This window comes from Ovis aries, chromosome 17, assembly GCF_016772045.2.
Source record: "Ovis aries strain OAR_USU_Benz2616 breed Rambouillet chromosome 17, ARS-UI_Ramb_v3.0, whole genome shotgun sequence".
NCBI classification, from domain to species: domain Eukaryota; kingdom Metazoa; phylum Chordata; class Mammalia; order Artiodactyla; family Bovidae; genus Ovis; species Ovis aries.
This window is the reverse complement of record NC_056070.1, coordinates 3,025,277-3,039,670: the sequence shown is the minus strand read 5'-3', so window position 1 is coordinate 3,039,670 and position 14,394 is coordinate 3,025,277. Positions and strand designations below refer to the sequence as shown.

The 14,394-nt window shown below is 39.0% G+C and overlaps 1 protein-coding gene across 1 annotated transcript; it reads right to left on the bottom strand.

Moving 5' to 3' along the window:
* Nucleotides 1–2,092: 2,092 nt before the first annotated feature.
* Nucleotides 2,093–13,061, bottom strand: FGA (fibrinogen alpha chain). The gene is made up of 6 exons (XM_004017183.5): nt 12,944–13,061; nt 10,630–10,764; nt 9,668–9,851; nt 8,290–8,435; nt 6,433–7,720; nt 2,093–5,667 (listed from the first exon to the last, which is right to left on the bottom strand). The coding sequence occupies exons 1-6, from the start codon at nt 12,995–12,997 to the stop codon at nt 4,958–4,960; spliced, it is 2,517 nt and encodes an 838-aa protein (XP_004017232.4). The 5' UTR covers nt 12,998–13,061; the 3' UTR covers nt 2,093–4,957.
* Nucleotides 13,062–14,394: the final 1,333 nt, after the last annotated feature.

Sequence of the window (14,394 nt, the reverse complement as noted above, 5' to 3'; positions counted from 1 at the left end):
AGTTCACGGTTCACATAATGATGAAGCCTGGCTTGGAGAATTTTGAGCATTACTTTACTAGCGTGTGAGATGAGTGCAATTGTGCGATAGTTTGAGCATTCTTTGGCATTGCCTTTCTTTGGGATTGGAATGAAAACTGACGTTTTCTAGACCTCTAGTACTGCTGAGTTTTCCAAATTTGCTGGCATATTGAGTGCAGCACTTTCACAGCATCATCTTTCAGGATTTGCAATAGCTCCACTGGAATTCTATCACCTCCACTAAATTTGTTTGTAGTGATGCTTCCTATGGCCCACTTGACTTCACATTCCAGGTTGTCTGGCTTTAGGTGAGTGATCACATCATCGTGGTTATCTGGGTCATGAAGATCTTTTTTGTAGTCCTTCTGTGTATCCTTGCCACCTCTTCTTAATATCTTCTGCTTCTGTTATGTCCATACCATTTTTATCCTTTATTGTGCCCATTTTCGCATGACAGTTATCTTTAATTTTTTTGAAGAGATCTTCAGTCTTTTCCATTCTGTTGTTTTACTCTATTTCTTTGCATTGATCATTGAGGAAGGCTTGCTTATCTCTCCTTGCTATTCTTTGGAACTCTGCATTCAAGTGGGTATATCCTCCTTTTTCCTGTACCTTTACCTTTTCTTCTTTTCTTACTTGTAAGGGCTCCTCAGACAATCATTTTGGTTTTTATTTTTTGCATTTCTTTTTCTTTGGATGGTCTTGATCACTGCCTCCTGTACAGTATCATCAACCTCCACCCATATTTCCTCAGATACTCTATCAGATCTAATCCTTTGAATCTACTTGTCACTTTCACTCTATAATCATAAGGGATTTGATTTAGGTCATATCTGAATGGTCTAGTGGTTTTCCCTACTGTCTTCAGTTTAAGTCTGAATTTGGCATGATCTGAGCCACACTCAGCTCCCGGTCTTGGTTTTGCTGACTGTATAGAGGTTCCATCTTTGGCTGCAAAGAATATAATCAATGTGGTTTCGGTATTGACCATCTGGTGATATCCATGTATAGAACTGTCTCTTGTATTGTTGGAAGAGTTGTCTTTTTTTTTCCTATGACCAGTGCATTCTTTTGGCAAAACTCTGTTAGCCCTTGACTTGTTTCGTTTTGTACTCCAAGGCTAAATTTGCCTGTTACTCCAGGTATCTCTTGAATTCCTACTTTTCATTCCAGTCCCTAATAATGAAAGAGACATCCTTTTGGGGTGTTAGTTCTAGAAGGTCTTGTAGGTCTTCATAGAACTGTTCAGCTTCTTCAGCCTTACGGGTCAGGGCATAGACTTGTATTACTGTGATATTGAATGATTTGCCTTGGAAATGAACAGAGATCATTCTGTCATTTTTGAGATTGCACCCAAGTATTGCATTTTGGACTCTTTCTTTTGTTGCCTATGATCGCTACTCCATTTCTTCAAAGGAATTCTTGCCCAGAATAGTAAATACAATGATCATCTGAGTTAAATTCGCCCATTCCAGGCCATTTTAATTTACTGATTCCTAAAATGTCGGTGTTCACTCTTCAAATGCTGAACATTCTTCAGCATTGCCCTTTTGGGGATTGGAATTAAAATTGACCTTTTCCAGTCCTGTGGCCACTGCTGAGTCTTCCATATTGGCTGGCAAAAAGAATGCAGCATTTTAACAGCATCATCTTTTAGGATTTGGAATAAATAGCTTAGCTGAAGTTCCATCACCTGCACCAAGTTTGTTCATAGTGATGGTTCCTAAGACCCACTTTACTTCAGACTCCAGGATGTCTGGCTCTAGATGAGAGACCACAACAATTTGGTTATCCAGATCATTAAGACTTTTAATGTATAGTTCTTCTGTGTATTCTTGCCACATTTTCCTAATATATTTTGCTTCTTTTAGGTCCTTGCCATTTCTGTCTTCTATTGTACCCATCTTTGAATGAAATGTTCCCTTGGTATCTCTAATTTGTATAATGGAATATTACTCAACCATTAAAAATAAATAATGCCATTTGCAGCCACACGGAGGGACCCAGAGATTATCATACTAAATTAAGTAAATCAGACAGAGAAAGACAAATGTTACATGATATTGCTTATATGTGGAATCTAAAACATTGATGCAAATTAATTTATTTACAAAATAGAAATAGATTCAAAGACAAAAAATAAACTTACTGTTATCAAAGGGGATGAGGGGAGATAGATAAATAAGAAGTTTGGGATTAACATATATATAGTAGTATATATAAAATATATATAAAACAAGATACTATTATATAGCACAGGGAACTATATTCAATATCTTTTAATAACCTATGATTGAAAAGAATACAAAAATGATATATTTATTCCTTTTCATAATACATATATATGTGTATATGTATATACATATAAATCACTTTCCTGTATACCTGATACTAACACAACATTTTGTAAATTAACTGTACTTCAATTAAAAAAAATAAAGAATGGCAGTAAGGTGTGAGGTTAACAGACTGTTAAACAGCTTGAAAGAAAAAAGATTAACATGAGATAACATAAGAGCATAAAAGTGTTGCAATAATGACCATTTTGAGAGTAGAAGATGATTTAGGAGTAGACTGGATAATTGATTGAAAGGAAGCATAGAAGCTGAGACTAATTTTTCTAGATTAAGAAACAGGAGGGCTAGTGAGGTCTATGACTAAAATTAGAACTAGGGTGAGACAATAGGTTTTGATGGGAAAGTAATTGGTTAATCTTAGATTAATGAGAAATATTTAACTGAATGGGTTCAGTAGTAGTTGAAAAATATAGATTAGATTAAGTTATCAACAACTTATTGATGGTAACTGGAGCTGTAGCAATTGTCAAATTATCTAAGGAGAAAACACTTGCAGAGTGAGAAACAATGGTCTGGCTATGATTGCTAACTGCTTCTCCTAACCTCTATCCTCCCTGTCTTCCTAATTTTAATCAGGATAGTTTTGTACCCCAGCAAATAAGCAAGGAATCTTGATCCTTCTGGCAGCTTGGCCTGTCTTTGTGACTTATGCGACATAGTGGATGTGCTCTATGGGACATCCTGGAAAGTTCCTTAAAAGAGACAAGCTAACTCTTTCTCCTCTGTCTCTCCTCCTCCAGACGGCCCAAGACAAAATATTTGGGCCACGAGGTAAACTTGAGGGTGAAAGTTATCTATTAGGATGATGGTTTCCCCAAGATTTCATGGGGGCATATTTCTGTAGAGGTTTCTGTCTTATTTAAGCCACATGTGTCAAACCTAATTCCAACTGATAAAAATGAGCACTAAAGTTGTTGCAATGAAAAACTCCTACATTTAAGGAGTGATCTGAGCAGGAATTGCAAATTACAGACTGAGAGAGGTAAGACAGGAGGGTGTGGAATACCAGAAAGCAAGAGAGAAATACAGCTTAAAGAGGCAGATGGAGAAAATGGCCCTTCACAGTCAAAGTCACTTTGACTTGGGGATCAATTCTGTCCCTAATAGTGTGATATTCTGGAAAATAAAATATTTCTACTTCCAACTCAAATTGTGTGTAGGCAGATGTGTGGGTAGATATATCTAAGGAGGTAGACTTAGAAATAATATGCCTGAAATGTCTGAAATAATGTCTGAAACTAATGTCTGAAATAAATGAAAATCTTTTTAAATTCTGAAGAAGCTCTTAGCCATCTATATAAAGATTCGGAGGGAGTCACTTATTTGTAGCAAGGATTTTCAGCAGCACATAAGGAAATGCAAGAATATTGGACCATTATATGTGACTCATTTGCAAGCTGTTTTGCTTACCTTTTTTCCACTTCCCCAGGCACCGCCCAGAGCCCTTTCCTTTTTCCTACCCCTCCTCCCTCCCTCCTTCTTCTCCCTCTCTCCCTCCCATCCTTCCTTCCCCTCATCCCTTCCTAGGAGAAAGGATGCATTTTCATTGGGATGGAAACTTTATGCAAGTGAGAGCAATGTACTGGGATCCCAATATGCTTGTGATATTTTAATACATGTTCAAGGGTAAGTGGCAAGTGGTTCTCACTAGAAGAAAATGTGAGTTAAAAATTGGGGCCAGGAGCCAAGGCCACCAAAGATGCAACTTAGATCAAATAAAATACTGACCAATGTAAATAGATTGAATGTATGACTATATTTATATAGGTCATATTGAGGTGGTTTCAAAAATTGTCTCACTTTAATAAGTAATACATCACAGAACATACTTTATGATTGGTGAAAAATGAAGTGAAATGAAAACTGTGGGGATTTTTTATTAAGGTGTTAAGTTCAATGTGTTTGGACTACTTGTAAATATTTAAAAGATTTTAAATGCTTTTTTCCATGTATTTTCTGAAGGAAATTGGTTAGACTCTGGGGAAAAATTTTAAGGTGCATTAAGGTCTTCATTGGAAGTCTTAAAAAGTAGATAGGTTTCTATTTCTATTAGGAAAGAATGCTCCTTCTGCCTTGCTGGATTTGCTTGCCAACAGAGGAGATTAATGTACATAGTAATTTGTAAATTCCTAAACAAAGGCCAGCCATTGTTCAGTCCAGTGATTTGCAACTTAAGATATTGGTTTAAAATAATTCAAGTAGAATAGATGAAGCTACTTTTTGCTTTACAATGACCCTGTGACTTCGGGTGGTATGAAATGGAGACATTCTCAAAACTACACCCTTAAGTGTTGCATAGAGGACCTTCCACCTCACTTCCTCTTACTGATGTGCTGTGTGTCCCTTGGTGCATTTTAATACAAATTTTAAAGCCCATGGAACTATTTTAAAGATTAAAAACTCATATAGCTTTATTTTATAAACACTACTATGTCTCAGTTACATTTAGCTACAATACAAAGAATAATAAAATAGCACCTGAGAATTTTTAGTAGGCTGTAAAGAATCTCAACTCCTTTCTCTTCCTTAATTTTTTCTCTTCTTCACTAAATAGAGTCCTCTCACTTCCACTCCTTCAGCCTATTGTGTCACAAGGGGTCGGATTTTCATACGAACAGCCCTGAGAGAATAATCTGCACCTCTGAAGGGGACCCAGACCACACCATTCTCAATCTCATAGGGACTGTTGTCCCTGGGGTCATAGGAGCCGCCAGGATAGTAGATGCCATTGAGATTGGCTGCCTGGCAGTTGTTGTACCACCAGCCTCCTCCGTAGACTTCAGCGCAGTTGTCTTCCCACTTGTCTGCATCCCTGTCGAAGGTGCTGAACCGCATGCCAGTGTGAGAAGTGTACTCTGTCCCTTCCTCCACAGAACCCTCAATCAGCGCATCACCTGCTGTGCCCTTGTAAGAGGAGACCTCCAGGGCATAGTCCTCTGCCTCAGAGCCTACTCTCAAGTGATATTCTGCATAAGCCCCTTTCCCAGCCCAGTCTTCTAATTCAACCCTAAGGATGGAGCCCCTCAGGGTTAGTAAGTGGAGGTATTCATTGCCTAGCCAGAATTCTCCTTCTCCCTTGTCATTTAGGCTGCCGAAACCTCTCTTGTAGTCTTGCCAGGTTCGGTTAAAATTCAGTGATCCATCCATTCTTTGCTGGATCAAAAGCCATCCTCCCAAACCGGTCTCTTGATCGCAATAAACAGAAAAAATTTTACTGGATCCTGGTAGCTTGATACTGAAAATGCCACTTTGGGCACCTGAAGGATGTGTTTGGAGGACATCATAACAGTCTAAAAAAAAAAAAATTAAGCTGGTTGGAAGAAATTTCTCTCATTTAACTTTACAAAGTTAAATGGCCTAGATTAAATGAAAATAACTGGCTTCTTTCCCTCCCTTCCTTCCATTCTTCCTTCTCTTTATAGAGAAAGGATGTGCTTACACAGGGATGGAACTTATGCAAGTCAATAGCATTTATATGTACAAATTGCAAGGGGGCTTTTTCTCAATGAATTTGTAATTTCACTTCCACATACTGATTAATGGCAAGTAATCAGCAAAGATATCTTTAGCATTTAGTACTAATATCACTTATTTTTACCCTGACCTCAATGTCACCTGAGCCATACACTAAAAATATGACTAATGTCAGTGACAATTTCCAACAGCACACATTCTGAGTGGTAAAAGAATTTGAATAAACAAATTTAAAATTGAGTTCAAGGGATTAATTAATTAATTCATATAACATGTATTTATTGAATGCTGATTCCACACTGTTAGGCATTTGGGAATACAGAAATGAACATGAGAGACAAAGTCCCTGCCCCCATGGAACTTACAGTCTAGCATGCGCACACGCGCGTGCGCGCGCACACACACACACACACACACACACACACACACACACACACACACACACAAAACCATGTAATTTCAATTAAGCAGGATAGAGGACTAAGAAAGAAGTAAAAGGTGCTATGGGAGACACGTGGCAGGAGTAATCAACTTAGTCTAGGGGGTCAGGGAAGGCTCCCCCAAAGGAGAAGTGTGGATACCTCTGGCAGGACGAGCTTTAGCGTGGCCTGTCTTGGTGGCATGTGCTCCTTTAATGCCAAGATCCTCTATGCTTTCGGCCTCATCTGCCATTTTAAAGTTCTTGCTTTCAAGCGCAGAGCCACCTCTGCTGATAGTTGTGCTACTGCTTAGAAACTGTTTGCTGTGAGCTGAAGTTTTACTACCGGAAGAGCCAATTTCCCTTAAGTCTGGAACATCGGATTCTAAGCGTGTCTTACCGTCAAACTCGTGTAACTTATGGGTGAAGAAACCATCACTGTTTCTATGAAAGAAATCCTCTAGGTTACCCCTCGTAGAAAAAGTATGGTCCCAGTCAAAGTCTGCGTCACCACAGTCAGAACCATCTTCAGACTTGACCACTTCTTTGGTCGTTTCTGTGTGACCTTCGGCATTTGTGACAGTCTTTGTAATGACTTTAGAGCATGAACGACGAGTGGTAGTTGCGTGACCAGAGCTGACCTTCTCATTACCGATGAGAAGCTCTTTTTCTCCTTTAGCACTGACAAGTTTACCTGTGTGGAACTCTTTCTTTGTCCCTGAGCTTACACTTCCTTCCTCTCTAAAGGTGCCCCAGTCTGGACTGGAAGGCCTAATGTTCCCCCCATGACCTGAGCTATCTGGCCTAAAACTTGAAGATCCAGAGCTTCCAGTATTCCGAATGCCAACACTTCCGGGCTCGGGGCTGCCGATGTTCCAGGTGCCAGCACTTCCGGGCTCGGGGCGGCCGGTGTTCCAGGTGCCAGCACTTCCGGGCTCGGGGCGGCCGGTGTTCCAGGTGCCAGCACTTCCGGGCTCGGGGCGGCCGGTGTTCCAGGTGCCAGCACTTCCGGGCTCGGGGTGGCCGGGGCTCCAAGTGCCACTACTTCCAGGTCCGTAGCTCCCAGGGTTCACATTTCCTATACTACCGGTTCCAGGCTTCCTGGGACTTTCTGGTGCTAATCCTGTTCTGTGAGATACAGAGTCTCCTCTGGCATGTCCATCGCCACCGAAATTTTCCAACACCATTTTCATCTGCTGCATTTCCAGCAGTGCCTTCCATTCTGGAGGGGCCTCTCGAAGCTGGCTCTTTAACTCTCTGGGTACAGGGCCTGTAACTGCACTCATTTTTATCAGTGATAAGTATTGAGTGTCTCTAGAGGGAAGTAAGTTTATGGCAATAACCTGTTCAAGTTGCTTCTGCTGATTTTTATAGTCCTCCAGATCTACCTTATGTTCTAAAGCTCTACTGCATGACCCTTTGCAAGATCGGATCTTAATATCAATGTCCACCTAGAGAGAGGGGGAAAAGATTAAAAAAAAAGAGGTAGCTGTAAATAAACTGTCTGTTGAGTTCTTAGTAATTAACTTACTTTTTGGAAACTGGTTTCACTTGTTTGACTTGGAGACCTACCAACCATCCTCAGTGGAAGAGAACTTGGGTATTGTAAGGCTGGCCAGGACAAACAATAGGAACTATCTGGATTTATCTTAGAATAGATCAAGAGGAAAGTGCTATTCCCTCCAAAGGAAACATTAATGATGTGATCCTCTCTGAGACTGAAGCTGAAGACTCAGAGACGCGGTGATGTCAGGGACAAGCAGGGCTTGGAATAAGACAAGCAAAGGCTGAATATTTGGTTTTGAAATTACCACTTTACATGCCCTTGAAAATTTTACTTAATAGCACTGAGCTTGTTTTTTCATCTGTAGAGAGGATCCATAATACCTACTTTGTAGGTAGATAATAGCTATAACACATTGCTCTACGTAAAGTAGGCATTTAATGAATGACTATTGCCTTCCTTTCCTTGCTACTCAAAAACAAGGAAATCTGAAGTCAGAGCCACATAGTTACTCACCTCCAATCGTTTCATATCTACCAGTTGATTCTTGACATTTTTCTGCAGAAGGTTGATATGTTGTGCTTGCTCTATGACTTTGCGCCTTAGGATCTCAATTCTGCTTCTCAGATCTTCTGATACTTGGTTAAATGTATTATCATTGTCTGAAATGGAAAATATGGATACTGAAGTAGCTGCTGAGTGATTTGCTTGTGTTAGTCAGAAAAAGAAGGCAATTTGCTTATGGATATTCCCCATTTTACTTCTATAATAGTTTCTACTCTAAACATTTAATTTGTGATTTTCAAATCTATTAGGTGTTTGATATTTGGGCAATATCCTGTAGTCATACATGAATATTAATTAAGGTACAGTCTGGTAAAGCATCTGTCTACAATGCGGGAGACCTGGGTTCAATCCCTGGGTTGGGAAGATGCCCTGGAAAAGGAAATGGCAATCCACTCCAGTACTATTGCCTGAAAAATCCCATGGACAGAGGAGCCTGGAAGGTACAGTCCATGGGGTCACAAAGAGTCGGACACGACTGAGTGACGTCACTTCACTCACTTCAAATAAATCTCTGAAAATTTAAAAGTATAATTGAGATAAAATAATGTTTAATCACATTCCAATTATTTCATTATATCCTTAATCAAGGAACTTGAATATATTCTTGGATTTTCTTACTGGAAAGGTTTTCTTCCCAGCTATAGGTTTGAAATTGTTTGTAAACTTTCTTTTTTTAATAAGTCAGCAGGATCATTCACTTGCCAGTTGCTCTTGCACCATAAAATTAATTAGTTGAGTCTCCCAATGATATAAAGAGTGAAGGCAAGGTTTCATGAGCTGCAGTCTCTTTCTAAACTTGCTGTCCATGCCCAGAGCAAGTCTGGTTTCCTGGTCCTAATGAGACTTAGTGCTAGGCCTGGGAGAAAGAGACAACATGACTCCATATTTTTAAAAAAGCAAAACACTTCCTAAGAAGCTCCGTGGAGTCTGAATTGCACTCCCAGCCCCACCACATGAGAGCTTTGTGCCTTTGGGCAAGTCCCTTGACCTCTCAATACCTTTCTTTGTAAGGCAGAAACAGAAATATCTACTCAAAATGTTGGGCTCATCTTATTTGCAGAATATACTCTTAAAAAAGAACACACTTAAATTCTATTCTTCAGTCCAAAATTCTGACTGACTTTGTGACCTAAAATAATGCTAAACTATCTTGTTTTACATGATAAAAATGACTAAAACAAGGCCCCTCCTTAAAATTCAGGGATATCATAAAGATAGTGTTTCTATGTAAAGTATCCTGGAATAAAATCACAGTTGTTACAGGAAGACAGCCTATCTATTTCTGATTTTTGTTGTTTTTGTTGTATGCACTAACTGTAATACTTACTGTTAGCTTTGGCAAAATCCCCTCTCAAAATTTCCACTATGTTCTTGGTCAATGTATTAGAGTCCTTATTGGTCTTCTGATAATTAAATAGTGAATCTCTTAGTTTATTTATTCTGCCTGTAAAATCTTGATTGACTTCATCAATCAGTCCTTTCATCCTGCAGCCAGAAGGGCATTTTTCACCCTGGAAACAAGGAGGAAAAATTAAGAGTCTATCTCTCAGAAACGGACTTATGGGTGCCAAGGGGGAGGGAGGGTGGAGGAGGGATGGATTGGGAGTCTAGGATTAGCAGATGTAAATTAGTACATGCAAGATGGATAAACAGCAAAGCCCTACTGTATAGCACTAGGGAGTATAGTCAATATCCTGTGATAAATCATAATGGAAAAGGGTGTGACAAAGAATACACATATGTATTACTGAGTCACTTTGCTATGTAATAGAAATTAAAATAATATTGTAAATCAACTACACTTCAGTAAATTTTTAAAAATTAATAAAAGAGTCTGTCTCTCAGAACCAGTAAAATTTTGCAGGTTTCCGTGAGCTCCCACTGTTCTCCTCTTCAGATCATTTCTTGACCTAAAAGTAGTTTCAGAGGGCTAGTCAGAGACCAGGGTCCGCTTAACCATAGATTAGGACCCATGAAATCTGGAGGCCCTGATACTCAGGTTCCTAGTACTTGTCTGAACATGCAGCTAAAATCCAATCTGTTAATCCCACCAATGACCCAGAGCCTGGGAGGTAATTTAAGCAGTGCTCTCAGGACTAGGTTCTTTTCTCCTTGTCTTCTTTTATTCGCTATGTAGGTTGATCAGGTTATTTGCTACTGGACGAGTTTTCAGTGACCTGAAGTGGCAGCTTGCATGCACTTGCCAGCAGGCCAGGAAGGACTGTCCAGAGTCAATCCATGTGCCCAGGGAAGGGCTCTCCTGCCCCAGTCCCCGTGCCCATGGCTCACCCAGTCTTCATCAGCGCAGAAGGGCCAGCCTGTCTCTTTGCAGGTAGATTGCTGTTTTTCCACAAGTCTTGGGCCACGCACCCCTCCTCCTTCAGCTAAAAATTCACCGCCGACAGGATCACTATCATCTGCTGTCTTTAACGATAACACACACAAAAAAGAGAGGTGATCTTTAAGCAGATAAAGAGGAGACACTGGCATGCCTATAAATCCTGACCAAGGGATCCAAGGGGCTCTATAAGCTTCAGTTTTCTTATCTTTTGGATGAAAATCCTTAAGGCCCATTTTGTGCAGTTGTGAGGTTAAAGGAGATTAGTGTACGAACCTTAACTGTGTTTGACACTAATCAAACCTTTCGTAAATGTTAGGAGTTTTAAAGGATCTGTTATTAAAGAAAAATTACTTGAATCAACAAACAGTTAAAATTTACATTTTCGTTCATATCTGGAGATAGAAAAATAATGGAGAAACTCAAGAGTTCTCTCTCCTCTAACTCCTGTTTTAATAGGAAAAAACCTACACTTCAGGTCTGTGTCTCCTTCGAATATCTACAATGACCTTATGGGTCCAAAATTTAAACAACCATATACTGAGGACAAATATGTGGACAATTCAGACTCAGAAATGCTTTTAGGGTTACTCACATAATAATTTCTTTTATTTGAAATGAAAAGTATACTGAAAGAAAAAAAAGAAGGTCCAAGATTGGCAACTTTTTTTGAACATCTTATAATTGGAAATAAAAATTTAAAAAAATTTTCTATTGGTATCAATGAGTGAAATAGGATATATAAATATTCTTCCAACAAGGTGGTATAACTTAATACATCAATGTTGATTTTAGGTTTTAACTATTTTTATTTTGTACCACCGACTTGCAGGGAGTTTTCCGACTGTCTTAATCTCAGTAGTTTATTTTTGTTATCATTTAATTTATTTATTTTCTCTGCGCTGGCTTTTCTCTAGTTTTGGGAATCCTCTCCACTTACGGTGTGCATGGTCGTGGGTTCTCTTGTTGCGGAGAACAGACCCTAGGGCTTTCGGGCTGCAGTAGTTGCGGTTCCCAGGCTTTAGAGCACAGGCTCAATAGCTCTGGAGCATGGGCTTAGTTGCTCTGCGGCATGTGGGATCTTCCCAGACTAGGGATTGAACCTGCCTTTCTTGCATCTCCTGCAATGGCAGGTGGATTCTTTACCACTGAGCCACTAGGAAAGCCCTCAGTAGTTTATTTTTATAATTAGTTAGTATTTTCTGTCTCATTAAAAAAAAAAAAACCAATAATAGTAATGTGAATTCAAGCAATCAAGAGCGATTTATTTAAAGGAACAAGCACAATCTTTTTGTTTTAAAAAATAAAATTATAAATTTAGACGTACTTTGGAATAAAATGACAAGATAATAAAAACAGGTGAAAATTAAATATTTATGCCAATAGTGGAGAAATAAATGAAATTTATGCATTATGCAAAATATAACTTTAGCAAGTGATGTTAGTCTTATTTCCTAAAAAAATGGTTATTTGTTGCTTACTGTACGGGAGAAAATTATGTTAGAAATACTCTTGAGTTTCTTCTACTCTGGTAGGGTTTATAAGTAGTAAAGAGAAAGAAATAAACCAGCATAGTTCACGGCCTGGAAGTAACTGAATTTTTAGAACAGATTTATGATGTTTTCATAAGATTAATTGTGTTTCAAAAGTATTGTTGAATGAAGTTTCTCTTCTTTTGTGTAGAACCTTGTAGTCAAACTTTAGGAATTATTGCAATATTTGTGATTATCTTAAAAGCATACAATTTCTTCCAAAAGCATATTGCTTTATCAATTAATCTCTTCTGATTTTACTGTGTAATTTGTTTTAAAAAATAGCTAATTTTCTTTTGTCTTAAACACAAAACAAACTCTTAGAAAAGCTACATTAAACCATTGCTCTGCATGTTATGGGCAAATACAAATTAATAATTAGGTTAAAAATTCTTATCATAAGAATGTTCTGTTAGCTAGCAATCCCAAGGCTTTACAGCAACAAAGATAGCAAAGATTTCTTCTCTTTAAAACAAACAAACAATATAAAACCAAGGTACAGGTGCAGAAGCTTCCCCCTGTGAATTTATACACTTGGGTCCAGCTAAGTCTCTCTCTTAGGATCATATTCCCTGTATTCTTGAGATGTCAGTCCTATCTGGGAACTTGCCTCCACAGGCTACAGTTTATAAAGCCAGCAGTGTGTGATGATATACACATAGCTGACTCAGACCTGCAAGCTCTTTGTAGAATAAACACCAGGGAGAAAGAGAAAAGGAAATAGAGGCCATACCTGAATTGCACCCACCAAACTCAGGACCAGGCAGAGGTCCCTCACGGAAAACATCTCTGCCGTGGGTAGGTCTGACTCAAGAGAAGCACCCAGCTGAAAGAAAGGAAGACTGCCTCCTCTTCCAGGCCCCATCCTATTTAAATCTGCAGGAGGTCTGATTAATCATTATCTTTGTCCCATTGAGACAGTCAACATGCACCCTGCATCCCTCGCTCCTTCTGTAAGGTTGTTGTCCTAGAATTTCTTGCTCAATTCCCCAAGCTTGTTTGCTTCTGATAAGCTATTGCAAAGGTAGCCCAGTTCGTGGAAAATTCCACATTCCAGGAACATGGTGACTTTGGAAATGCAAGGGGGAACATGGGAGGACCTACTATTGGAGTACTTGAAAGAATACAGAGGGTGGCAGAGGCAGGCTAGCCATAGCCCACCAGGAGGTAGAGATTTGACAACTGAGGTTTCAGTTTACATAGGAATGATGGTTGGTGGATCTGACTTTTGACTGACTATGACGATGAACTGATCCTGAAGGGCTTCAGTAAGCTTACTGTGAGCAGAGATGACTTCCCTTTATCCAGAATGGTTAGGACAGGCAGCCCCTGAAGCCAAATATCCTAGATTCATAATCCCAGCTACACCATTTCCCAGCTCTGCTTTTGGACAAAGTACTCCACTTCTTTATGCCTCAGATTCCTCCTAGTGATAACTTACCACACATTTTTATGAAGAATAAATAAGTTAATCTTTGTAAAGCCCTCAGATTGCCACATAGTAAGTACTCAGTAGTAAGTGTGAACAATTATTGGAAAACATAAAATGCAATGAAACTATTATTTCTTTCCGGTTTCTGTAACTTTGGACCTGCTAATTTATTTCCCTGCTCTTTATTGAATTTTCTTTTCTAAGGAGTTACCAGATTTAGCAAATAAAAGACGAGGATGCCCAGTTAAATTTGAATGTCGGATAAACAGCAAATATATTTTAGTGTTAGTGTGTCCCATTCAGTATTTGGACATAGACTAAAAATTTATTGTTGTTGTTTATTTGAAATATATATTTAACTGGGCATCCTATGATATGTCTGTCAATCCTACCTTGTCTCAAATGCTGCTTCCTATATGAAGCCAATCCTGATCGTAGTATAATAACCAAAAATTATTGAGTGTTTACTACATGCTGGGCACTTTGTTGGACACTTTACATAGTACCTGATTTCATGTCTCCAATTGAAATCTGCCTCTTATTTTTTCATACTTCCTTAGACCATGTACCACTCATAATATTTAGTACTACAGGAACATTATCCATCTCATCCATTAAATCATAAACTGGAGAACTGACATATTTTATTGATCTTTATATTTTCCTCAAAAGGTATGGGACTTCACCAAACAAGAAAGCATACATGAACTCCACTGTTGTGACCACTGTCTCTTCAGGCTCTGTGGGTGTGT

Excerpts from the sequence above, each read along its gene's own strand:
- FGA (XM_004017183.5), bottom strand. The coding sequence starts at position 12,997 with ATGTTTTCCGTGAGGGACCTCTGCCTGGTCCTGAGTTTGGTGGGTGCA. Across the intron at positions 10,765-12,943 it reads GTTTGGTGGGTGCAATTCAG|ACAGCAGATGATAGTGATCC; the intron begins GTATGGCCTCTA and ends TTATCGTTAAAG. Across the intron at positions 9,852-10,629 it reads TCTGCGCTGATGAAGACTGG|GGTGAAAAATGCCCTTCTGG; the intron begins GTGAGCCATGGG and ends CCTTGTTTCCAG.